Below are 25,766 nucleotides of genomic sequence, written 5' to 3'. Positions count from 1 at the left end.
AAGACAGCAACATATACTTAGTTTTCTTCATGTTTACTTCTAGAACAACCTCCTTACTAGTGTCAAAGTTTCTGTGTTTTTCTATGTGGTATCTATGTTATCACCAAAGTTAAACTCTCAGAAGTAAAAATGCACTTAGTCCCCTTCCCCTCCTCCATAACCTGTTATCTATCAGCATTCTTGCTCATTCCATTCACTTCCACATAGGTTAAGTCCAATTTAAGTGTTGTTCACATCAGCTGGAAACAGTGCAAGCAATCATCCTACAGAAATCTGCATATTTTATTAAAAGAAGAATGTAACACATATCAGTCATGGATATAGGAGGGGGTGCATAGCAGTTTAGGTATTTTTAAATCTAATGCAATAAGGACTTGCAAAACCAGAGAGCAGATAACTATTATCAAGAATAACCCCATTCACAAGTTATGATGTGAATTGCATACAACTATCTCATAACAACATACAACAACGCACTTTCAATATTACAGCAATGACCATCAGTACCCTGTAACACGCAGAGAACATTAAGCAGTATAATAAACATTTTGAATCCTTCTGGGATGGGACTTGGCTTTCAAATAATTCTTCTGAAGATGTTGGGGGGGGGGGGCACAAAAGGAAAAAAGCACATACAGGGAGGGAATAAGAATATTAATTATTGCACTTAGGGGTGTTTTCTTGGCAAAAGTGATCTGAGACACTACAGTACTAACAATTTATGAACATATTTATCAGAGACTTCTTAACAGGAAACATGCATTGTTCAGTACTGTATTATCTCACCATGGCTGGACAGAAACGCAAAGAATGCTCACAGCTGACTGGTCACAAGAACAAGCATGCAATAATTCATGGAAATAAACTGCCAACTTATTATCAGGCCAGAAGGCATATATGACTGGTGACTGGTTAAACAACTGCTCAAATAAAATGCTGCAATTGCTGGATGAACTATGCTGTATTTGACTCATCAGCTCAGCCTTTTGCAAAGTAACAATTTTGAGTTAAACTGATCACAGATATGCATCCAATCAACACAGTTTCTGATTGTTACATATATGAAGTCTGACAATAAAGTTCGCGAACTTGCCGTGTACTTGCCATGGCAGCAGTGCAAAGAAACCTCAGTAAGGTTTGATGACATTGGTGTATCAGCATTTTACAGATGTTGTTGTTGATGTATGGCAGTCTCTTTCTGAGTAGCATCTATTATTGTCTGAGTGTGTTTTGGTGTGCTGTCACAAGAATGTCAAAACTTGAAATAGACCCCAGTGACTTTTATCTGTTCCAAAAGATAAAGAAATTATTGAAAGGATGGCACTTTGATGACACTGGTGACATCAGGCATAATATGACAGCACCTCTGAAGGCCATTCCACAAAACCAGTTTCAAAATTGTTTTGGAGGGTAGACTAGGCACTGGCATCCCAAGGGGAGTACTTTAAAGGTGACCACAGTGATATTCAGCAATAGGTTCTGTAGCACTTTTAGCGCAATGAGTTCATGAACTTTACTGTCAGACCACGTCATCTATACAAAATTTAAATACATAACAATAAAATCAATTATTATACTTTTTACACATAGAGCAGGATGAGAAGTAAAGTATACTTTACAAAACAGAAAATTTTATTCAATAATAATCACGTAAATTTCCTGAAAAACAACCATCATGCACAAGTAATCAATTTTTACAATATATTCCAGTTCAATGATAACACTTTTTCTTTTACAAACTATGGCTATACTCATAAAAGAGTCAATTCAGTCTCTTAAAAGGAAAAGGTAAAGATATCCCTGTAACAGGCCGAATTTTATGTCGATGAAAGCATGGTTAATCAATGTGGAGCAGGTGGTGAAATGAGACCTGACTGAGAAACCAAAGTATTCTGAGAAACCCTGTCCCAATGTCACTTTGTCCACCACAAATTCCACATGACATGATCTAGAACCAGTAACCAACTCTCTGAGCTGTGGTATGGCCTGGGTCAGTCTCAGTACTGTGCCATATGCAACAGTAAATGCTGAATGTAAAGAAAATACAGTAACTAGACAGGTAAGTCAACTGTAGAAAAACAAATCAGAAAAACAAACAATGTAATTATACCCACTACACAGCAATTCCATATAAAACATTAAGTAAAAAAGTAAAGTAAAGCTATCCCTGTAACAGGCCGTGGAGACCGATAGGGTTGTGAGATGTTGAGGTCCCCACATTTTCTAGACAATCGGCTCATAGATGGCAATAAGGTTGTCAGCCTTACGCGGTGGCCGCCCTTTACCCCCAAGAATATTCCAAGTAAGTAATGTAATTAGTATGTTATGAAGTGTGATTAAGAAGTTTAATTTTAATACATATAATTGTGATAAAAAATTACAAGATAAAAATATAATTTTGTACAACTGGTGTAAATACATTTCAAGCTCCATTACTTCAGTACTAAAAAATACATATACTACCAAATACTGGAAAATTCAATGTTAAATCTATGATCTTCTTTCATAGTAAAATGAATAAATACATGATATTTGAGGTTCTCATACAAATGACTATGAAGATTACTTGTCCCCTGAGATATAATGTCATGCATTTTGGTAGAAGTTTAGCAATGTTATGGAGTAACAGGCTGCTGCCATTTGCAAGGAAACTAATGTCCTCAAGATGGACGCAATATATCCTCCAAAAAGATTGATAACTTCTATCAGACCACATGGCATCACATTGTTGGTGACAATATCTCTGAATAAATATACAATTTTCCTGTTTCAATGAACATGGAATCTGCTTAAGCAGATTTTACTGTACATACTTGTACCTATTCAGCATTTTCTTGTAATTATTTCAACCGCAACTTCCTGCATAACTGACATGCAAAACTCTCAAATTGTGTATAAGTCATGAATTCTTTGTCATCTGTTACAGAAGAATACAACACTATAGCCCCTGTAATTCAATCGGTCATTCAACAATATTGCACATTTATACAGAGGTTTAATAAACTGTCTTTGACACATCAAAAGAAATGTCAATGCTGCAATGTGGAGGAGTAAATAAATACACAATTATTCCTGCAAGAATGATGTTAACCTTCTTCATGGCCAGAGTAATGCAGGATCACTCTGCCGAATCTGCAGTTTCTTCACTTGACCATATATTTTCAGTGCTGGGCCCAACTTCAAATGCAATCCAATTAATACATCACTTCTTTTCATAAGAAGTAGTGAGGGTCCATCAATATCCTACGATACAATTTCTATTTAGTTCATGTTATTAGACAGTACACCCGCACATGCACACAAGCACAGCTTAAATTCTCACAGATAGCGCTGGGGTTGTCAGCCTTACCTGCCAGCCACCCTTTACCCCCAGGAAGATTCCTGGTACTCATTTCTGTCAAGAAGCTCACCCGACCCTAGGGCCACAGTGTGGCTGGAAGGATTAGGTCAGTACAGAACTATAAGGCCTATTTTGGACTTTATCCATCGTCTGGTATATATAAGACAAAATACCACAACGTTTCGGAGACTGGATCTGTGTCCAGTGATTGAGACTAGCTCTTTCTAAGGGGCCCAACTGAGTAGGACTATCCTGCCCCATCCACCTGAGGATGGAGACAGATCCAGTCTCCAAAACATTGTGGTTTTTTGTCTTATATATACCAGACGATGGATAAAGTCCAAAATAAGCCTCATAGTTCTGTACAGCATACACCATCGTCAGAATCCTTTCAAGTCTATTAAGATGAGGTCAATTAAAAAAAATCCCATGACCTCAACAGGAATTGAACCCATGACCTTGTGGTTTGTAGCATAGTGCCTCACACATCTATGCTACTGCATACCACCAAATTTGTTGTTATTACATTTTTAAATTAAATATCAACAATTTACTCTTTCAAAATTGTGATATAAAACAAACAACGAAATTGAATAAATCCTGATACACATTCATTTAAAATTTTATTTCAACTTCTGCTGAGCTTCAATAAGTTACTTTCCCTACACCTCAAGAAACTGAACAATTTCTGTACTTACATGGTCTCTAAATACGGCTGCTTGTACTGGGTAGCCTTGTTCTTCCAGGTATTTTGATACCTGTTCAACACTCCAACCAGAAACATCTGGGATTCTGTCATCAATTTGAGCATCTGCTTAAACGGAATGAAAGAAAACAAGAATTAATAATAACATGAATCAACAATCTATTTCCATAGCATTTAAAGACTCAACACTGACTTCATATACACTGTAGTAAATTAAGATTGCTTTCAAGAGTAGTCTTCTGGGATGCGATCCTATGTAATTTGGCAGACAGGTACCAATGTTTCAGAGGAACCTGTTATCTCCATCTTATACCCTGAAGATGGAAGCAGCAATTCCCTCTGAAATGTTGGTATATATCTACAAACTAAAAAGGGTCACACAGGACTCTAAAAATACAGTGCTCTACCAGTATACTGAAATTAAATACGTCAAATATACAGAAAATATCTTAGGAAGAATGACCACATTTAAAAAAGGAGTGACTGTTAAAGTCAGTGAAGCTATGAGAGCATCTTTTTTGTCATGAGTGAAAAACTTCTAAATTTTGTTTATGCTACAGGTTGTACTCGGTGAACATGGATGTGTCCAAGTGTGAACCTAAGCAACAATGGCATGACTACAAAGGCCAGTCAGCAGTTGCTCTGAGAATGGTATATTACCAATACAATTTTGCATATGTGTTGTGGTGGATGGAAGAAACAAATCAGTTACTGGTGTCCAAGAGATGTTCAGAAAATGTTTTGGAGAAATCCCTCCCCCTTTAAAAGCATTCTGATATGGGTGGAACAGATCAAAGCAACTGGCAGAATAAAAAAAATGGACTGCCATTGTCACTGTGTAAAGTGGAAACAATGAGGTAGGCGTTTACGAACCCATGAAAGTCAGTGTAAGAAGTGAGTTGAGAGCTCAATAGCCCTTGGTCCATGGCATGCAGAGTGCATACATTTTTCAGATTTTGTGCCTACAGAATCAAATGTGTGCTAGAACCTTTACAGAAAAATGGTGTAGCACATCAGTCAAGAACTTGGCTTGGCTTATGTCAAGGAATATGAATGAGAACCATTACTATATAATGTACCATATCTTCTCTAATGAAGCAACAATTTACACATACTCGTATGTTAGCAGGAGTGTGAAGAGACAACTGTCATGTGTGGGGTTCTTCAAATCACTACAGTATGGAACATGAAAGAGCAAGAGTCAGAGAAACGTTCTGGTGTATGAATATGAGGGGTGAGCCATAAAACTGGCCCTAGCACTGCGACCTTCAATGGTCTATTGTGCTTAACCTTCTGGTGTACCACAGCAAATGAAAACGTCACTGGACCTTTCTTCTTTGTGGAAGATATCATGACCAGCAGCTTCGACCTCAATATGTAGTCCTACAAGCCAAGTGAGTCCATGCGTCATATTCCAACAAGATGGAATACCATCACATTGGGGTTTAATCATTCAAAACTTGATTTCATAACAAAATATTTGCTGCATAAATGATAAATTCTGGTAAGATCTGCTCACCTACTTCCTTTCATTCAACACGGACTGCACAGAAAACAATGCCTCCAACAATTCTTCATTGCTGCAGCAATGTGTTTACTGAGCCACTTCCTAACAATGATAGGAGGATACACAGACTCTCCTTTGATAAAACATGGACCATACAGAAAATGATGCCTCCAACAATTCTTCTATTGTTGCGTGTATTTGTTGCCAGGGGAACATGGCTACCGAGCTATTGCCTAGCAACGATATCCAGGGAAAAGCATTCAGATACACTGGCTCATGAGAAGGATTTATTAAAGTATGCTGTTGAGATTGGCTCAGGTGCCATGGAGGGGCATTCACAGACATACAGACAGCATGGAGTTTGCATAAGACTACTTTAGAAAATATTTTAAAAACAATGTGGTCCATATGCATCGCTTCAAAGCAGTGACCTCCATATATGGTAATAAGGTATAGCCATCCCTGTAACAGGCTGTGAAGGCCCATAGGGTTGTGAGACGTCGAGGCTCCCACATTTTCTCTTGACAATCGGCACACAGATGGCAGTAAGGTTGTCAGTCTTATGTGCCGGCCACCGTTTAACCCCAGGAAGATTCCTGCTACTCATTTCTGATAAACCCCAGGGCCATTCAGGTCAACTGAAAAAATCCACCTCATTGGGATCCGAACCTGCAATCTTCCAGCTTGTAGTATAGTGTCCATAACTGGTAATTACTGATTATAAAATAACTGCAAGGATGACAACTTATTACACTTTATGAGATTAGGTCATAACCTTCAGAACTGAGCTGGAACAGAATGAGAAGCAGTTTCTTTCCTAACTCACACTTTCACCATAGCAGACACTGTCAAACAAAACAATTATAAATTACCCTGGGTTAGCAAACCGGTTATTCTAATTATGCAGGATGTCCACTAAACATCTGTCATACTGCAGGAGGTTATTAACTGGGTCATTCTATCAACACTGGTCCAAGTCTCGGCCAATTGTTCAAAACTGAGGAAGCAATGAAAATCACTGAGTGAGTAATATAATTTTATTTTATTAGTTTATGCACAGACTGAACAAACTAAAATAATCTTCCAGTTTCTGCCATTACTTACCCATCCCATAATATGACCTTGTTGCTGGAGGTATACATCGTGAGCACACAAATTCACTGCTCCTTGTCTCATCAGGAAGTTTGGGATCATGGCAGGATGGATGGTAACTTTCACTGCAGCAACAACACACCATCAGTGGACCCTAGGAAGTGAAAGTCTTGTAGATTTATTTTAGTATCAGAGGAAATTACCTTGTTAGATTTTAGGTTCTTACTGACTTGTCCTATATCATGTAACAATGATCTATAGAAATGAAATAAATAAATAAATATGAGTAGTATCTTCAGGGACATGGCATTATGCAGTTCACTATTGCTTTGGTGGAACACACTGCTTACATCTTCAAGGGTGAAGGGTAAGCCAAGAAAGCAACTAGCAAGAAGCAAGCAGAATTCAGCTTGTTGGTTGTTTGGCTTACTCTTCAGCTGTGAAGATGGAGGCAGTTCTGTTCCTCCAAAACACTCGTGAACTTTAACTGTTCTACATGGCATCAAATCCAAGATGGTATTCTTCACAGTCACCGTGGTGTGAGAACCTCAAATCAAACAATGTAAATAAAGTTAACTCATTCTTGAGTTAGTGATCACACTTTCAAACATTTTTCAATCTCAATTAAGCAGTGATGCAGTACCTTGTCTATGGTCTCAATGCAGACGGCACAGGTTTTACACTGAACACACTGCCAGTGGGATGAACTGGCTCCTTCCTTACCCGAATCTATGCAGCTTGGATGAACTGTTAAATCATAGGAATGGACCGNGGGGGGGGGGGGGAGAAAATCTCACAATTAGACATATATATATATAAACCACATACAAAGCCTAATGTTTAAATATTACAAGTATGTCTATTACCTTTATTGGTGCAATCTTTGCACGAAATTAGTTTTTCAAACTGGCCGCGGCGATCTTGACCTTGATTCATGCATAGGTAACAAAAGCCTTTATCTGTTTCCGCTTTGGTAATAGCGATATTGCTCTTGCCTGCATCTTTATCTTTATTCTTACTTGTGGCACCCACAGGTCGTCCACGTTTACGTGTTGGAATATGAATATCCGATGGATCAAAGAAAACCTTCTTTGAACGCTGAAACCACAACAAACATACGTCAATGCGCACAAATTGCCAAATAACTGATTACCGCACGGCTTCTAAAAGCTTTCGCCTCGCCAGGCCCCCTTTAATTTGGCCTTCAAGCTACCTATACTACCTTACGTTTGGCTCCATCTCGATATCCTTCTGTGGAAACGGATGCTGCCACATTTGTCTCCAAAGTTTCTTCCTTTCCGTCATGCATATTGTCGTCATTCTTATTGTTGACATCTTCTGCTTTCGGAGATGTTACATTTACGTTGGCATTCAATTCGCTCGTTTGATTCTGTTCCTCTTCCGAAACCTGAGACGAATTAGGCGAATCTATTTTCAGCATTTTAACTGTTTCATTGTTATCAGCATTGTTAATTACGTTTGGATTAGACGGCACAGGGTGATCGGCCAAGGAGTAATTTCCGTTTTCGAGTTTTACTATGTTGCCAGAATTAAGTTCACGCTGCAAAATAACATCCAAATACTTTTTCGTAAAGCGAACGCTATCTTTTTCTTGCATATACTTTTCCAGCTCGGTACCAGGTACACCAAAATCCAGATAATCTGGTTCATGTATTATCAATTCTGCGACCGCACTGCTCAGCAAGCTACTGGTTCCTTCAGAATTTAATGATCCATAAATACTTCCAGTAAATCCTTCTTCCTTGTTTTTATTATACATTGCAAACCTAGACCACTTGGCTGCGTTCCTGTAACTTATATTTCCTTTATACTCGACTTTAATTACAATATCTTCTTCAACAAGGCGTTCCAAGTCCGCTATAGTATCTTGACTATCAACGCCAAAACGCCGCAACAGAAAGTTACATATTCTTTCAGCGTCTGGACGTGCTTTTCGACGACGCAGCTGATCAATCGCTTCCAATATCCTATCGCGATTCTTGATTTCACTCATTACTGGCACTGTGGTACACCTTAAATGCTTTCACTTAATTTTCTTCTTTATACCACGCACACTTTTACACCCCTCTTTCAAACCTTCCGACACCCAAGGTGCGATCTACTGGTCTGCTACATTCGTAGATTTATACGCGTCTACAGACTACTACTCACAGGTGAACAATTCACTGCTTGATATGTAACCACGAACATTTGCTTCCATCTAGCATCGGTCTCATATCCAATACCGGCTGTTCAGTCGATAATAAAGTTCACCATTATAAGAAGAATTGCCTGAGGCGTAGCATCATGTTGTCTAATGCATGGTTACCAACATTTCGCAGTAATCTGCTGCTTCCATCTTCATGGAAGAAGTGACCTGAAGATGGAGGCTGCAGGTTCCTCAAAAACACTGTTAATCGTCTACCAGATTAGTGTGTTATATTTCAGGAGACCAGTCCATGTGAACCTTAAATTTCATACAAATTTACCGCTGAAGAAAGCAGTCTTCTGGGATTTGGCACTGTGTATATGTGGTGTTAACCTACGTTTCGGAGGAGCGTATCGCCTCCATCTTCAGGATTTCTTATATTTTTCCTTCTACCCTGAAGATGGAGGCAATACGTTCCTCCAAATCGTCGGTTAACACCACATACACACATACACGGTGCCAAATCCCAGAAGACTGCTTTCTTCATAGTCACTGCCGTGAAAGCCTCAATCTTACAAATTTACTGCTATTTGTTCAATATATAACCTATCCACTTCCAGAATGTTTTCATTAAAAAATGAGTGTCTCATTATGAAATTCTGCTTCTTACTGGGAGGTCCTAAGTTCACTGGACCAGAAGCTGGTTATTCTGACCATCATTTGTGGTTTTTGCCTCTTTCCTCATATTAAATAACTACTTATTCACAGCCACAAATTTGATACTATTTAATCTATGCATTTGAAAAGGTGTTATTAAGTATACTAAGAAACCAGTCATACCACCATTTTGAAGATAAGGTTATCACCTCCAAGTATAGTTCCTCACTGTATTACATCTTATCTGAAATATCCTTAGCAGTAGTACATGCCACAAAGAAATGAGCTCCACTTTCATGTTCAGGAGATCGTAGATTCAAACTAGATCCAGAGACCAACTATTCTAAGATTTTTCATGGTTTTCGTCCAACAAATGCTGGGATAACATTTCAAATTAGACCACAATCACTTCCTTCCCTATCCCTTCAATTCATTATTCATCAAGCAACCTATTCGTATTTGTATATATTGTAAGATCAAGAGATCCAAAGATGGATATAGAATGTCATATCACTTGATTCTACATAATCCTAGTAATCAAAAGCATCATTAAGTAAAGCATAAATAAATAAATACCACAGATGAAGCCAAACAACTTGTGCTTGCATGCATTTTCAACTAGGAATCCAATAATTTATCTTGACCAATTCAACTTGGTTTCAGTACCAAAATAACTATCACTGGCATGCAATTTCAGCTGTGAAAACAATTATTTGTTACCTTGGCCTGTACATCTCAATTCCGGAACCAAAGTACTCTGCACAAACATGCAATTTAAATTGTTAATCCAGTTGTTTTCTTGACATGCGCAACTTAATTCCAGTACCTAAATAACAGGCACTAGCATGCAATTTAAATTGTTTCACAAAATCATGAAATATAAACCAGACTTAGGAAAACATATTGTTACATACACTTCAATTAAACTGTTTCAACAATAACCACTGTGTAAATACTAGAATGTAAGATGTCTTTGTGCACAGTTAAGCATCACACCAAGAAAACAACATATGGGGGGAGTGAAAGTATAGCTCCACACATTCTTAATGTTGGCATCAGATACAGGTTAGTGGTCGGCTTCAGACCCCAAGTGCTTTACACCAAGCCACTGGAAAAGGGGCTTGATGCACCATAGAGCCAGTCAGGATGCTGTGCAGAAGGGAAACATCTCTGTCCCTAAAGGGAATCAATTTCTGATTCTATGGCCATCCAAGCCATAGACCAGTCAATACGACTGTGATACCCTCTATCAGGATGTTTTGATGATAAAAACTGAGTCAACATAGAAAACAGCTTAAGAACAAATGCCATTGTATGTTTCTTCCATGTTTAGTGATATTCTTAATGCTGAACAAGCTGGAAGTGACAAAACAATGGCTAGCGTTGGCACTGTCTTAAGTATAGTATGGTCACAGAAAGAATTAAAACAGAATCTCTCCTACCTGTCTGGCTAGGAGGAAAATTACCTCAGGGTGCCTTCTCCCATTCCTAAGATCTGTGACTTATATTCTTGCTTTGTTATTAATGTTTACAGAGGGGAGGAGTCCACCACAGAGTTAAGGGGCAAGCAGGAGGCATACTAAAACTGCCACCTCCTGCATCCATTCTTTGCCTGACCACTGTACAGATTATTTCAAATCTTCTTGCACTTCTCCAATGCAGGGGCATGCGGTAGCATAGTTGGTTGAGGCACTAAGCTACAATCCAGAAGGTCGCAGGTTCAAGTCCCGATGAGGTCATTGGATTTTTTTCAATTGTCCTAATCCTTCAGTCTGCACTATGGCCCTGTGGTTGACTCCTGGAGTACCAGGAATTAATTAAATAATTTTCCCGGGGAGTAAAGCGTGGCTGGCGCATAAGGCTGACAACCTTACCGCCATCTTTTAGCCGATTGTCTAGATAATGTGGGACCCTCAACGTCTCACAACCATATGGCCCTTCACAGCCTGTTACAAGAATAGCTTTACTTTACTATTACTTTACTCCTCCAATGCAACCATGCCAGTATATATATAGTAATTATATGTAAAAAGGAGATGAAGGTCAAACTGAAGTTAAAAGATTTATTCAACTTAAAACATATCTTAGCTCTTAAGATGAAATTTATAATTTATAAAGACTGTTAGAGTTTAGGTCAGCCACAAATTGAGGAATGTAATATCATCCAACATATAATCTTCAACAGTTATAACACTATCTATATATGATGGTGGTTACATGAAGTACAACAGTGCACTCTTTTTCTAACAGTTACAGTGATAAAAGCTCCAGATATTGCATAACAATTTCCACATAATGAAAAACTTGAACTTACATTTATGGTTCTCACATTTGCATACTGCAGAATTTGGCAAATTAATTTCAACAACGAATATTCTCCACAGTATCCCCATCACAAATTCTACATTATTAACATATTTATCTCGGTAATGACACAGCAAAAGTGGTGTAGAATTTATGTATTTCAAGTCTAAAGGTCTAAATAGGGACAATTATCACAAAACACTGTTTCTATTCTAGGATACATCTGTAAGGAAACAAACTATTCATGGAATATAATTTGCCAATACACCAAAAATATTAAGACTGATTATGTGCTCTTGCAGTATCTGTATGTTATCTTAGCTTACAATCAAACCAAACAAATTCAAAGTTTTATACTGGTGTTACTTAAAATATATCCCTCAACAGAAGGGAAGCAGGAAATTACACATCAAAATCTAATGAATGGAATTTCTTCAACTTCAAAACTACTAGTCAGGATTTCTAAGAGTAACTTGACTATAATACAACAGGATTTAAGAACAATAAATAAACAAAAACACATTTATGTAGTTCAATGAATTATAAATTATTCTCTTTTCAGGTACATAACTGGAATAATTAAGTAATACTTATAGCCTGTATGATTCCAATTCTGAAATAAAGGATGATATTGCTAGCAATTCCATCTCCCTCATGATGGATATTGAGAAGAAAACTTCACACAAAAACGTTCTAATGTGACACTTGCCTCATCCACAAAATGTGATTTTATTGTATAGATGTACCCGTGTCTATTCCTCCTTCCTCTTCAAGTTTAGTAAGGAATTTCACAACTCGATTGTGAGCCTCTATCTGGCGAGCCATGTCAGTCAAAGCCAGCAGTTTCTTCATGCCAATGAACACCCTGAACAAATTAGTTCCATAAGTTCCAAATAAATGCATACCTTTATTCTGCATAAACCTAAATCTGAGTATGTATTGGGATTAAATGTACATTTCAGCTGTGTATTATATACCTGTGACCATGTATCTTGCGAGATATTGATGATAAATCCTTCTTAGAGAAAACATCTGACTCTTCAAGAACAGCCAATAAATGTTCTGGCTCTGAAATATTTGGAACGTGAAGAACAGCTGTGAATGCTGAGAGCATTTCCATATCTTCTAATACTTGCCTAAGCATAGAAATAGGAAAAGAAATTAGTATAACCATGCTGCCATAAACCAAACACTGTACACACTCTAACCACAACTCAGCACAACAACTTCATTCAATTAGTTTACAGGGATGTCAAAGTTTCTGTAAGTCTGACACACCTTCCATATACACAGTAATTTAAAAAAAAATTCTATCCAAAACTGAAAGACGTATTCATTATACTGTGAGATAATTCATTTTAAACAGAATGATATATGATGAGAATTAACCAGAAGAAAGTGAAATGTCCAACAAAGCTACCTTACATAAGTATCTTCAATTTATTTAAGTTACAAGACTGTTTATCAATTTCATTTGATTCTCCAATTCACAACCTTCGACTATGATTTCAGTATCAGACATTTAATGTGATAAAATTCAGTCCCTCCATGATATGTTTCAGTTGCAGATGTAGCCTTCTCGACATCCTGTTCCTGCCATAGCTGTTACCAATAAAATAACACAGTCACCATTATTTTTTTAAGGAAACATCTGTGAATATGACAATAATATCATTTACCCGAACATCTTTTTTATTTTCAATAGTGCAATTATATTCTTGCATTTTAATTATTTAGAGATAAGATAAAATAGGCATTGGCAATTATCTTAATATTTTAATCAACTACAAAGTCTGTCTTAGCTAACAGCACAAACATGGACCCAATGGTCAGAGAACAGAAATATGTCACAGAGAAAACTAAAGTCAGAATAAACATGTTATCTGACTATGTAGTGTAATTACTAATGGATACAGATTGTAATATGGGATGCGTCAAATCAAACTAATTTTCATATAAATTTTCTTCATATAAGCCATACATTCTCAGCCTGCCAAAAATCATCTCTATAGTGGCTTAATACCAAAATGTGATGCAGTAAAAGCCACAGAATTCTCTATAAAACAGCACTTTACCATGTGTATTTACAGTACACTACAATTTCTACCAATATTAATTTAAGAACTTGATTATTGAGACTTTCTCTGTCTTTAACAGTCCCAACTGAGTAGGATCCTTTGCAGATCCAGCATCCAGAACACTGTATAATTTAAATATACCTAAGATGACAACACAAACATAAAAAGTTTATAATAAAAAACAGACCCTTGGCAGAAACCTTTCCAGAATCAACAGCAACCTTCACTAGTTTATGAATGCTACATACTGAAATTCATATGCTCAGCAGTACACCTTACCTCCTGCTGCTTGTACAGAGAATCAAAAGTTTTCGTCCTCTTGGAGGTTCCTTTTTCAAAAGGACGAGGAGTGCCTGTAGTGTAAGGTTAGAATAACGTGGTCCAATTGGACCATAATCAAGGAGACGTTCAATGTTATCCACCAATATACAGCTTAACTGTGAGCGATAGGCATCATCAAACACCTAAAAACAAAACAGAGTTGAGCAAAGTACTGAAACAACTGTGGGCAAAATTATTTTTATGAATTTAATTTGTATTTAACATGAAGAGAATACTTACTGCCATTAAGAAATAACAGAAAAAGTGTCAGGAAATGTGGAGGAAAACATTACAGAACGACTGCCAAAACAAAAATTTACGAAACACTATATGACAAGGGGGATAAATCAAACATGAGCTGAAGATGATATGCTTTATTCAAGTTAAATTGTTAGCCTGCCAGTTTACTGAGCAGTCCCACAATGAGTTAACTGGATGATCTGGTGGTCAGACACAGATCTTTAATGTAGTCACACCATTTCTATGGAAGAAGTACCATATGGTTACACACTGAGTGAAGAAGGAATTTACTATTACCGAAGAATTTAATATTTTTTACATTGTTACCAACAATGGAAATGTTAAATATTCTGCTGAGAAACAAAATCTGTTGTAAGTTCTCTGATATTTATACATTCAACTTGCTTATGGCAGTAAACTGATCTTAATGGAAATTTCAATATCAATACTGATAATAAGTTTTAATAACAAAAAGATTCCTAACACAGTCCAATGATGTTTAACCTAGTTAATATCTGTTATAGAAAGTAAAAATAAGTCACACAACTTAGAAACAGCAGGTAATGTTGAAATACTGAGAGAGAACATGTATTGGGAATTAGCCCAGAAACTCATGCCTGACATACAAAAATGAAGTACAATATTTATATGTATTCTTATTAATTAAAATTTAAAATTCAACATAAATTTATTTTATTAAAAAATGTGTTTACCTTTCTAATGTGTAAACATTTGGCACTTTCAGTGAAGCCAACCATTTCTTCTGGCGAGCAAACTTTCACAAAAGGAAAGTCAGAGTTCTTTGCAAGTTGTGCAGCAAGAGCTGTCTTTCCAGAATTTGGTGGGCCTTCAAGCAGAACAGAAACCAAACCTGATGTATCCATAGAGCTAGCCTGCTGTATGAACAACATTCCATCCTGTAAGATACTGGTTACAGGGGTACCCCAGTTAATGATACCACGAGTAAGGAAATGATCCAGTACCTCAGCACTTGTTCCAAAGGCCTAAAAAGAAAAGTATTTATCACCATATGAAAATATTAATATTAAATTTTATATTAATTGCTCTGCATTTTTTTCCCCATTCTGGTAAACATGACTTCTTTTACACATTCCTATATCTTAGATGAAATCATCAAGGACATGGAATATTCTTTCAAATAAATTTTTAGCCCACACATTCCTTAAGAATGACAAATTAGCCTTATGACATCATCTTGCTATCTGCATGTGTTCTTAAACTTTTGAACTGAGTAATCAGTTTTCATAAAATTTTGTACAAATGTCATGCAACTTGAGGCCATGCTTATAATTTCCTACAATCAATATTTACATGAAAGTGAGTGCTTGAACAAGTGACATGAGAGTGTCACACAATGATGAATGGTAACAGATTTTTCGAAAGCAATTTTTACTGTAATCTTTTTCTAGAATGTGAGACATCATCATTATGATCATGCAAAACATTTCATTTAGCTTTCAGTTTACAGCATTAACTAATGAACAACTGGAGCTACAAAAAAGAAATTTTGTATGACGAGACTGCATAAACATTCCTACATCCCCACATATGAAATATATTCATAATTCAACAATTACAGATACTGTATGGTCACAGAATGAAACTCTGAGGTTACACACAATAAACTGAATGAAGCTTCACTGTGTATCTATGTAGCAAGTTCTCCCCTGAAGACAAAGCCATTACTAACAATAACAACAATTATAATCTATGATATATTTAAAACTGCAAGCATTATAAAACTTATTGACTTGAATTCAATTCTATGAGCATCTAGACATGAGCGAAGCACTCTAACCAACAAGCAAAACTGTATTTCATTGCTGGTTTACAGACTGAACTAAATGCAAATACTAACAACACAAGATTTAAAGAACTCCATATAAAATGAAAGAAAGCTTTACAAATTTTGCTCCAAACTTTTGTTTTGAAATGCAATAAATTTCAACTTACAGGTTTAATATCATATTGAAGAGCATGAACAAAATCTGAACGATCCACCAACAACTTTTCCATAGCTTCAGGATCAACTTCCACTTTGTTGGCAGCTTTAATGAGACGGTTCATTGCTGTGGACTGCGCAGCACGAACCAAACCTTCCAACTCGGCTCCACTGAAGTTCTTCGTTAGTACTGCCAATTCCTAACAAAATTTCATACTAATGACAGTTTTGTAAGTCAGTTTCTTCATTCAGTATTCTCCAAAATCTACACAGCAATGTTCACATCTCTCTCCCCAGAACTGCAAAACAACTTTATAATGTCGAACACAGACCTTCACAATGGTAGAACAAAGAATGTATTGAAACTACTAATGAAATCTGGGTAACAGGAATGGAAGAAGTGTTTGCAGAGCAACAGATCCACAAAGATACGAACATATGATAGCCAGTGAACGTACAGTACTTTACACATTATCTTTATGGGCTAGGTTTATTCTCAAAGATACCAGAAGTTTCAGGAACTACTAGTCTGAAACATGGTCTCATCAGATTAGGTTCCTTTTTAAAGAAAGTTTTCAATACAACAGGACACTAGACAATCTTTTTGAAAATAAATTGCTGTAATAAAGTGGAACATTTTTACAATAAAGAAATGCTAAGATTATGGACAAGCACAATTCATAGAAAATGTGGAATCTTACAATTTTATACACTACCCCTTTAATTTCCCACCTGCTTACCTAATAAAATAATTTTATTTAACTTCTGTCAATGGGTCCAATGATCATATGCGTGGTCATCAGAATCTATATTTAACAATCTGTGGAACTCCCAGACTAGGGACACAAATTAATTATGTCTTACCTTGATGTCAACATCTGGACTGATTTTCTTATATTCCTTCATCCTACTTGTATGTATAGTAAGAATCTGGAATCGTCCATTTTCATTTGGTAATCCAATTTCCATTTGTACCTGTCAAACACCAATTAATGCAAATTCAGATACATAATATTAAAAGCATTCAAATCTGAAACATTCCCTCTGAGTGTCATGAAACTATCCGTTTATGCAGGAAGTTATAAAGTTTTACCTCTAATCTTCCTGGTCGAAGCAAGGCTTCATCAATCATGTCTCTACGGTTAGTCATTCCAATGACTAGAATGTTGTTGAGTTGTTCAACACCATCTATTTTGGCAAGCAGTTGATTTACAACTGTGTCATGTACTCCTGTATTACCAGCCACTGAGCCTCGTGATTTACATATTGCATCAATTTCATCAAATATAATGATATGAAGGCCACTGTTGGGGCCCAGCTGAAAATAAAAAGAACAGTATAAACTAAAATATCATATTGCATCATACTAATTTCAACTTCTGATTCCATAATGCTTTCCTTTTAATCAAACATATACATTATGTATGGTAAAATGGCTATTTATAGTTTCTCTGGGGACCAGTGAATTTAAACACTGAGCTGAAGAAAAACTGAAATGGAGATAATTTAGCACTGAATTTATTGTCTTGGGATCATTGAAATTTAATGTTAAATTAGGGAAAACCTTATACTGAGGATTATTTTAATACAGGTTCAACTGTATTTATGAATCATAATTTCTAAGCACATCTAAATATATCCCAGTGATGATGTGTTACTAATAACAAGTGACACAGACTCAACTAGTCCAACAGCATACAGACATACATACCAGAGGGGCACATGAAAACATGATAACACCATCACATCGACAGCCACAAGCTACACAAAATAACATGCAAGACACTCACCCCACAGGAGGAGAGTAGCACATGAAAACGTGCGAGTGATGTTCTCAGACAAATGTCTCTTAATGAGTAGATTACAGAAAATGGAAAATACTGAAATATTTTAACTTAGAAAATAATTAATTTTAATGAACCAATTAATGAATTAACTTTAACCACAGTAGACTCATTTGTGGCTAGCAACACTACCACGGGACTCTGTCTCACCCCAGCCACAGTCTCAAAGCAGAGAGAGAATGCAAGCTGTGTTACACAATTCCACTCATTTTTATCAAAGCAAAATGCTGTTTTATAAAGAAATTTTTATGATCAGGTGAAGTCCACAGTAATATGAGCTTAATGTCTCAGAAAATTCATGGTATCCTACCATATTATCTAGGCAACATTATTACATCCTGTCCATATCATGAAATTCATGCCACAGAGTTATATAAAATCATGTTAAAAATATAAAAAGTGACAATGGAGTTCACCCTTTTTTCCTCTTCTTCTGCCTCTGCAAATAGGTGACGAATATTAGCCTCAGATTCACCAACATACTTGTCCAAAATCTGTGGGCCATTAACTATTTTTGGTTCACGAGCATTCAACATGGTTCCAATCTGATGAGCCATTAGAGTCTTCCCCGTCCCCGGTGGCCCATATAACAGGATTCCTTTCACATGCTTGCAACCTAAAACCAAGTACAAAATTAGAAGCTCAATGTAATAATAATAACACATAAGACAGACATTCATAAGGTATTTGTACTATAAAAGTGATACAAAACAAACATGGCTTTCCATGGCCGTGCCATAGCTCAAGTGGTTAGTCACTGGCTTCCCACCATAGCGGCCCAGGTTCGATCCCGGGGTCCGGTCAAGTGGGATTTGTGGTGGACAAAGTGGCGCTGGGGTGAGTTTTCTCTGAGTACTTTGGTTTCCCCTGCCAATCTTCATTCCACCAAATTCTCCATCATCATAATCACCCAGGGCAGGCTACAGTAGGCCAATCAGTGGCTGCTGTGCCAAGTGGACTCCACCCCCTACTAAGGGAATTAAAAAAGAAGCATGATATTCCATGGGCTATTTAATAATGCTTTTTCAGTATCATGACAGATGAATGGGGAAGGACAATTTGGAAGGAAGTGGTTATGGCATAATAGTGGTACTATCCCAATATTTGCCTGGAGGGACTGAGAAAAGTCCTCAGTCAGGATAGATGCGATCTGAGATGAGAACCTCCTGAATATAACTACAGAGTGTTACCTCTCCATCATTTTGTTTGGTTAAGTGCATGAATGCTATGACATGTAGTGACTTAAACAATAATGTCTTCTGGGAGGTAACACTGTAGCCTGGCAGAAGTTTACTGTTTCAGGGTACCCCCAAGGTAGACTATTAGAAGTTCACTGTCATAAGAACCCCTGAACTTACATGCAGTGACTTGCTGAGCAAACTAGCTCAGTGGCTCAACTGCGGTCAGTATGATGCAACAGCTTCCAGCAGTAATGGCATGGATTTAGTGAAAACTGAAAATCAATGTGATTAAATTTCTCATGAAATGAGCTTCACATTTTTTACAAAAGAAGGCAAAATGCCCAAAGAGACTTGACTAGTATGTCCAACAATTATGGTAAGGTGTGTATCATATTTTCGACAACCTCTTTATGCTCCAGTATGTTATAAAATTTATTGTATCATAAAAATCATCACTAGTCCAGTAACAAGCTGTTAGTTATATTCGTGTTTCGTTACTGAAGACGCCGTAGAGAGTTAATTGGTTTATTTAACAACCTACAAGTAACGGCTACAATTAATTATAACACAGTTGCGGGTTTCACACTTTACAAACCCTACAACCAAATCTCTTCACACTATCTTCAAGAGTCTTCACGTATTAATAACGCGGGAGCCATACAAATGTCACTCTGTTACACACTCCCAATTAGTTCTCAGTTACACACGTGTCTGGTACTTCTTTCCGCGATGGCTGCTATACTTCAACTCGACTCGCAGGCTGCTGCCTTGAAAACTGTTGATAACACACTGTCTCGTAGGTAGCTCGGAACTCTCTCGGAACTAACTCGTAGGTAGCTGCCTTGAGAACTAACTCGGAAATCTCTCGGAACTAACTGTGAATAGTCTTCGCTGCTCCGTATCTAGCCTCATTCCGGACAACGCAGAAAACAGCCACGTAACAGGCACCATCATTGTGTGGTGCCATGTTGCTAGCAACGCTGTCCAGAGTTGTTTACTGGTGCCTAGCAACCGCGGTATCCCTTGGTGACATCACCGCTGTTGACTCGCGTTGCATAGCTACCAGAATGCTGGTACTCGGCTAACTTCGGCTCTGCTCGGCACGTCAGCTCTGGGGGGGGCGTCCAGCTTGCGCGACACGTCACAATATTTTTGACAACCTCTTTATGCTCCAGTATGTTATAAAATTTACTGTATCATAAAAATCATCACTAGTCCAGTAACAAGCTGTTAGTTATATTCCTTCTACTAATAAGTATGCCATACTTACAACTATCTAAAATATGTACGTAACTCTCCTGAATTTATGAGTATATCCACCTCTACAGTATACATGAATTTCTGGTGTGTGGTTGAGGTTACCTTGGCCAGTTCTGGAACCATCAAAATTATCTAATTTGAGACTGCATCACGGCCATTACACTGGTCAGCTAATATAATGCAGCAAATTTAGCTACTAAATGCTGGCAACCATAATTTGAAGCAATTTTTCTCTTTCTTCTTAAGTTTTTAATTGATTTAACAGAAACACTTTTTGTGAAATAAATACCATGATAATATATAAATGTAAAGATATTGGACCTAGTTTTCACTCCTTTACTTCAGAATTTAAATATTTGGACTACTCTATTTTTCAAAATCAAATATTCAAAAGCGGAGCAGTTTGGATATCAAGGCACATCATTCATTCAAGCTTGGCATTGCCCCTTCTAAATAGCTAATATTTCATACAATCGGTAAATTGAATGGCATTTGATAAGTGAAAAACAAGATTTTAATAATACATTTCATTGTACATACCTAACTGCTCAACAACTTCAGGAGGGAAAACACGTGACGCAAAGGCTCGCCTAAAGATTGCACTGAATTCGTTGTCCAAACCACCAATTCCCATTTTCTGAAAGTCCCAGTCTGGATTGATAACGGACTGTCGAGATACTTTTCTGAAAACACATTTATAGCAAGAACTAGTAGCACCAGACATCTAAGTATGTAGATTGATGCAATGTATGGTCACGTTATAGTAAATCCGACAGGATGAAAAGATCTGGAAATAACAATGCTTTAAGAAACTGGTGTGGTGAGGATAATTGAAAGGTTAAGTGAGAGAGAAAGAATTACTTTATTTTACTGGTGATTACTTTCGCAAATATTAGAAAGAAACATGGTGGCAAGGATTTATTAATCTGCCAGTGTCCCAGCAAGCCGCTACCGAGCAACATTTAGTGAAGACACTAGTGGGCATTAGTGTGTAACAGCGGACTGTACAGTGTAGTCATGCACTGTATTAAAGAGTCCAATAAACCCAATTACCAATCCAAAACCCATCTATAGTCACTCTATCATGTTACAATTTATAAATGTGGCAACAGTGGTGGTGGCAGTGGTGGTGGTGGACGACAACAACGATGATGCATAACTGTATTAAGTACATAATGGAATATGTGGAATAATTCTGGAAGAAAGCCTTACCCTTTTGATTTCCCCACAAGATTTAATGACGAGTTTTCAGCTTTTTCAAATTGCACTATGGTATCTCCCAGGCAACGTCCCATTTTAGTTTTCTTCGGTTTTGCATCTTGACCAGCTTTGATGGCATTCAGATCAGCAGCTGAAAATAAGTTATCACACAAATTATTTCTTAAAAGAATATATTTTAATTCAACTTTAAGACATATCATTAGGAACTGATACCAATATGAGCACTGTATTCAGGTTGGTCAAAGAGTAGGAAATTTTGGACATAAAGCGGGGGAAGAAACAAACTGGAAACAAAAGAGTTCTTTATGATATGTCAAAGGAGAGCAGATCAAACATGTAGGTAGTGAGGGTGTACATTTCGTGCTTTTAAATGACAGTACATTGGGATAATGCAGACACATCCACAGTTATACTTACCTTCGAGGCTCTTAACAACCAAACCCAGCAACTTCTTGTCAAGGAAGCTGAATGCCAGCTGCTGGCCAACTGTAAAAGCCTGACCTGAGAACTGTAGGAGGAATTCTTTTGCCATCTGATCTGTATCGTAAGGCTCTAAGGTAGTGCTATAAAATGCAGAACACATGTAATTAGATACAAAATTCAAAGAAAAGACATTACACTGTTTTGAAATTCAAATATCTCAGACACAAAACTACAATGAGCATCCACAGCATAAATGATGTTTTCTGAAATTTGCTTGTGAACTAGGTCTGTTGACTCACCTCCAGCTAGTTCTGAGGTCAAGAAAATGCAGATCTATACATCCACTTCCCCGTACGCCTTCATGGCATAGCGCTTAATTAGTCAAGCACAGGGCCAACTTTACCGTTTTTTTACCTTTTACTATGTCTGGTGGGTCCAGCAATTATATAAATGTATATAGATTAAAAGTAAAAGTAAAAGTAAAGCTGTCCCTGTACCAGGCCATGAAGGCCCATAGGGTTGTGAGACGTTGAGGGTCCCACATTATCTAAACAATTGGCTCAAAGATGGCGGTAAGGTTGTCAGCCTTACGCGCCGGCTGCACTTTACTCCTCAGGAAAATTATTTAATTAATTCCTGGTACTCATCTCTATTAGAGGCTGAGTGAAGGATTAGGTCACTTGAACCCGCAACCTTCCGGCTTGTAGCATAGCCCCTCAACCAGCTACATTAACATACAAAATATGTCACTGCTACATTTTACAGTACCAGCATGTGTAAAGTGAGAACCTAACTGAGGAGTGTTCATACAAACGTTCAGTGAAATCTTCTGGAAGACAACAGAGTTAAGAACTTTAGCCTTCAGAATTAGACACACTGTGTTATAACAAATGCAAGCTTAGAGAACATTATAATGAAATTAAGTAGCACAAATGGTTTTCCTGTCAGAACTTCAAATTGTAAGTTTAAATGAAAACACTGCAAAGTTAAACTTAATAAGTGAGCGTCCAATGACAGATTCTATATCTTGATGTTCCCGGCAAATGTGTTCTTCCTTGGGTAAAGCTAACCTGTCACTACTATCCAGTGCCAAGGCTGAGAATGCATGGAACTTTATTTCTACATTTTGTTGGGTAATCAAATTGAGGAGAATAACTTGGTTATACTACATAGCATGGTGGAATGCATACAAAATTTAGTAAGAGAATGAATCCTAATTCATAGACAGGGAGGATTTTAAGGAAACTGAGTGTGAAGAGATAGACAGGGAGGATTTTAAGGAAACTGAGTGTGAAGAGGTGGACTGAATTCATCTGATTCAGAATGTCTCGTGGCAGGCTCTTGAGATCAAGGTAATGGGCCATGAGGGTCCATAAAAGTGTAATTCTTAACTTAATGAACAATTATCAGCTTCACCAGAACGACTTTGTTATAAGGACTTGGCAGTCACTGAGCCTTCAAGTGTTATTTTGTACTTTTCCTTGCAGCATTCTTATACCTCATGGGATAGTGATACTATCATATTAAATATCAAAACCAGCTGTTTGAATTTTCATTATAAGACTACATGCTACAGAAAAAGAAAAAGAAAGCTGCATAGCTAAGGAGAAATTTTGTCTGTCAGAATTATATTATGAATAAAGTAGGAAATGAAGGCTTCTGTTTGTTGGAATATAACACTGTGTAGTCTGATGAATGTCAACAGACTTTTGGAGGAACATTCATCTTCAGGGTTGCAGAATAAACCAACAAGCCAACCAACATTATATCATAGCAACCTGTTACACATCATTCATTTATTCCTGTAAGTTAGCTGTCTCACATGCAACTTGCTTTTTAAAACCTTTAAAGTTTATCTCTTCTGCATCACTGGTGTATGAACATTACATGCTTCAACCAACACTGGTCATCTTCAGGTGTCTCTAAAATTGTTGACAAAACTGCTGTGCTTAAATCTGTAAGTTCAATTCTTGGGGTATGCCCTCGTCTATGCACCCATCTGTTCTATGGATGGTCACTCCTATTGTGTCCCTGTGTGCAACTGTTGTGAATGTTTGAAAAAATGCCTCACCTTTTATTTGGGCTAGTAGAGTCTCATTTGATTCATTTTACTTTATTTTCTGGACACTGATTGGTTAGATTAACTTTTACCTTCACTATAAATATTCATGTGTGTTATAAAGATAGCATTAAGTGGTGTGATGTATCTGTTTCTGCAACTTCACCGACTTACGATTTAATCATTGCAGTCAACTGTCAAACATGCATGGTAATTAAGCAGCTAATTATACATCCACCAGATCTCACAGTTAATATTTCATGTATGCCAACATGAGATTAGTTCCATGACATTATTGTATTGTATTTATTACACATTCCACAACATCCATACACGGCCGAAGCCACAGTTGTCAAATTTGTCTGAGGGCAATAAAGATCAAAATTACGCCTAGTATTAAGGCTATGAATTTGCGATGTCGTGTGATATAAGCCCATATTATTCGCAACAAACATCAATAAAGGCTATTCAACTCTTCTGAACTATGAAGTATGTGAAACACTGAACTTCAGGTGATATACTCACGTTTTCTTCTGCAAGAAATCTGCTTCCAACACAATTGTACACAGACATTCTGAACTGGAAGTTGGATCAAAGTGGTGAGGCTTTACTTCAATATCTTGACTGAGGGAAAGTGTTGCCCATTTTCTCTGCGGTAAGCTGAAGCCCACAGTACCTCGTGGCACATCAGGATGAAATCGAACAGTAAAGACATAATGCTGTGACGCCCCTGTACTCACTTCAATGTGTCTGTAAAAGAGAAGTCATGCATTACTTTTACGTCAGTCCAATGTTAGATACGTGCAGCACAACATCTGTTCCTTCCAACTTACTTCACGTCATCCGGAAAGTCATCTTTATTGACGACAGCACAGTTTGTGAGTGACAGCTCATCTGTAGGGCAACGGGATGCTTTCATACGCTGTAATGATCAATAATATGATCAATAATGATCAATAAAATTAATGATGAATTCAATACGATGTAAACGGACGCAATGTACGATCAATTTAAATGAAACTAGTCTTCCATGCTGCATAAACCCATTTAACAACGGGGTGAAGGGGTCTACTACCTATAAAACGAATACTGGCTACCAGCAACCTTTACTCTGTCCTATTTCATGCACTGTTAAACTATAATATTTCATAATTTATTGCTTGCATCACTAGTTAAACTCACCATTCCTGACATATCTTTGTTACCAACACGATATTACTACTACCCTCTCGAAAGCCGCAATGCAGCCCGATCGATAACAACCGAACCCAATTTGCTTCGACTACAACCGCTCGGTCGCTCAATGAACGCTGATTTCTGTTACCTGACTAACAAATTGAACACACTCAAAACCTGATACCTGACTACCAAACTGAACACACTCAGAAGGTGCTCAGAACGCTCAGAACCGCTCAGAACCT

At 37.3% G+C, this 25,766-nt stretch overlaps 2 protein-coding genes across 2 annotated transcripts; both read right to left on the bottom strand.

The window, feature by feature from the left end:
* Positions 1–2,420: 2,420 nt before the first annotated feature.
* LOC111868423 (PHD finger protein 10) lies at positions 2,421–8,894 on the bottom strand. Its single transcript, XM_023859034.2, has 6 exons — positions 7,868–8,894; positions 7,512–7,743; positions 7,289–7,392; positions 6,658–6,799; positions 4,039–4,151; positions 2,421–3,243 (listed from the first exon to the last, which is right to left on the bottom strand). Exons 1-6 carry the CDS (start codon positions 8,657–8,659, stop codon positions 3,097–3,099), a joined length of 1,530 nt encoding a protein of 509 aa, XP_023714802.1. The 5' UTR covers positions 8,660–8,894; the 3' UTR covers positions 2,421–3,096.
* A 2,606-nt stretch (positions 8,895–11,500) lies between these two features.
* LOC111868442 (vesicle-fusing ATPase 1) lies at positions 11,501–25,631 on the bottom strand. The gene is made up of 14 exons (XM_023859068.2): positions 25,528–25,631; positions 25,179–25,267; positions 24,871–25,095; positions 22,281–22,426; positions 21,855–21,993; positions 21,183–21,325; positions 18,618–18,817; positions 17,451–17,675; positions 17,222–17,332; positions 16,369–16,557; positions 15,108–15,398; positions 14,113–14,297; positions 12,733–12,891; positions 11,501–12,620 (listed from the first exon to the last, which is right to left on the bottom strand). Exons 1-14 carry the CDS (start codon positions 25,537–25,539, stop codon positions 12,485–12,487), a joined length of 2,250 nt encoding a protein of 749 aa, XP_023714836.1. The 5' UTR covers positions 25,540–25,631; the 3' UTR covers positions 11,501–12,484.
* Positions 25,632–25,766: the final 135 nt, after the last annotated feature.

The sequence above is a fragment of the Cryptotermes secundus genome, unplaced genomic scaffold (assembly GCF_002891405.2).
Source record: "Cryptotermes secundus unplaced genomic scaffold, Csec_1.0 scaffold106, whole genome shotgun sequence".
NCBI lineage: Eukaryota > Metazoa > Arthropoda > Insecta > Blattodea > Kalotermitidae > Cryptotermes > Cryptotermes secundus.
This window is presented reverse-complemented; position numbering and strand designations above follow the sequence as displayed.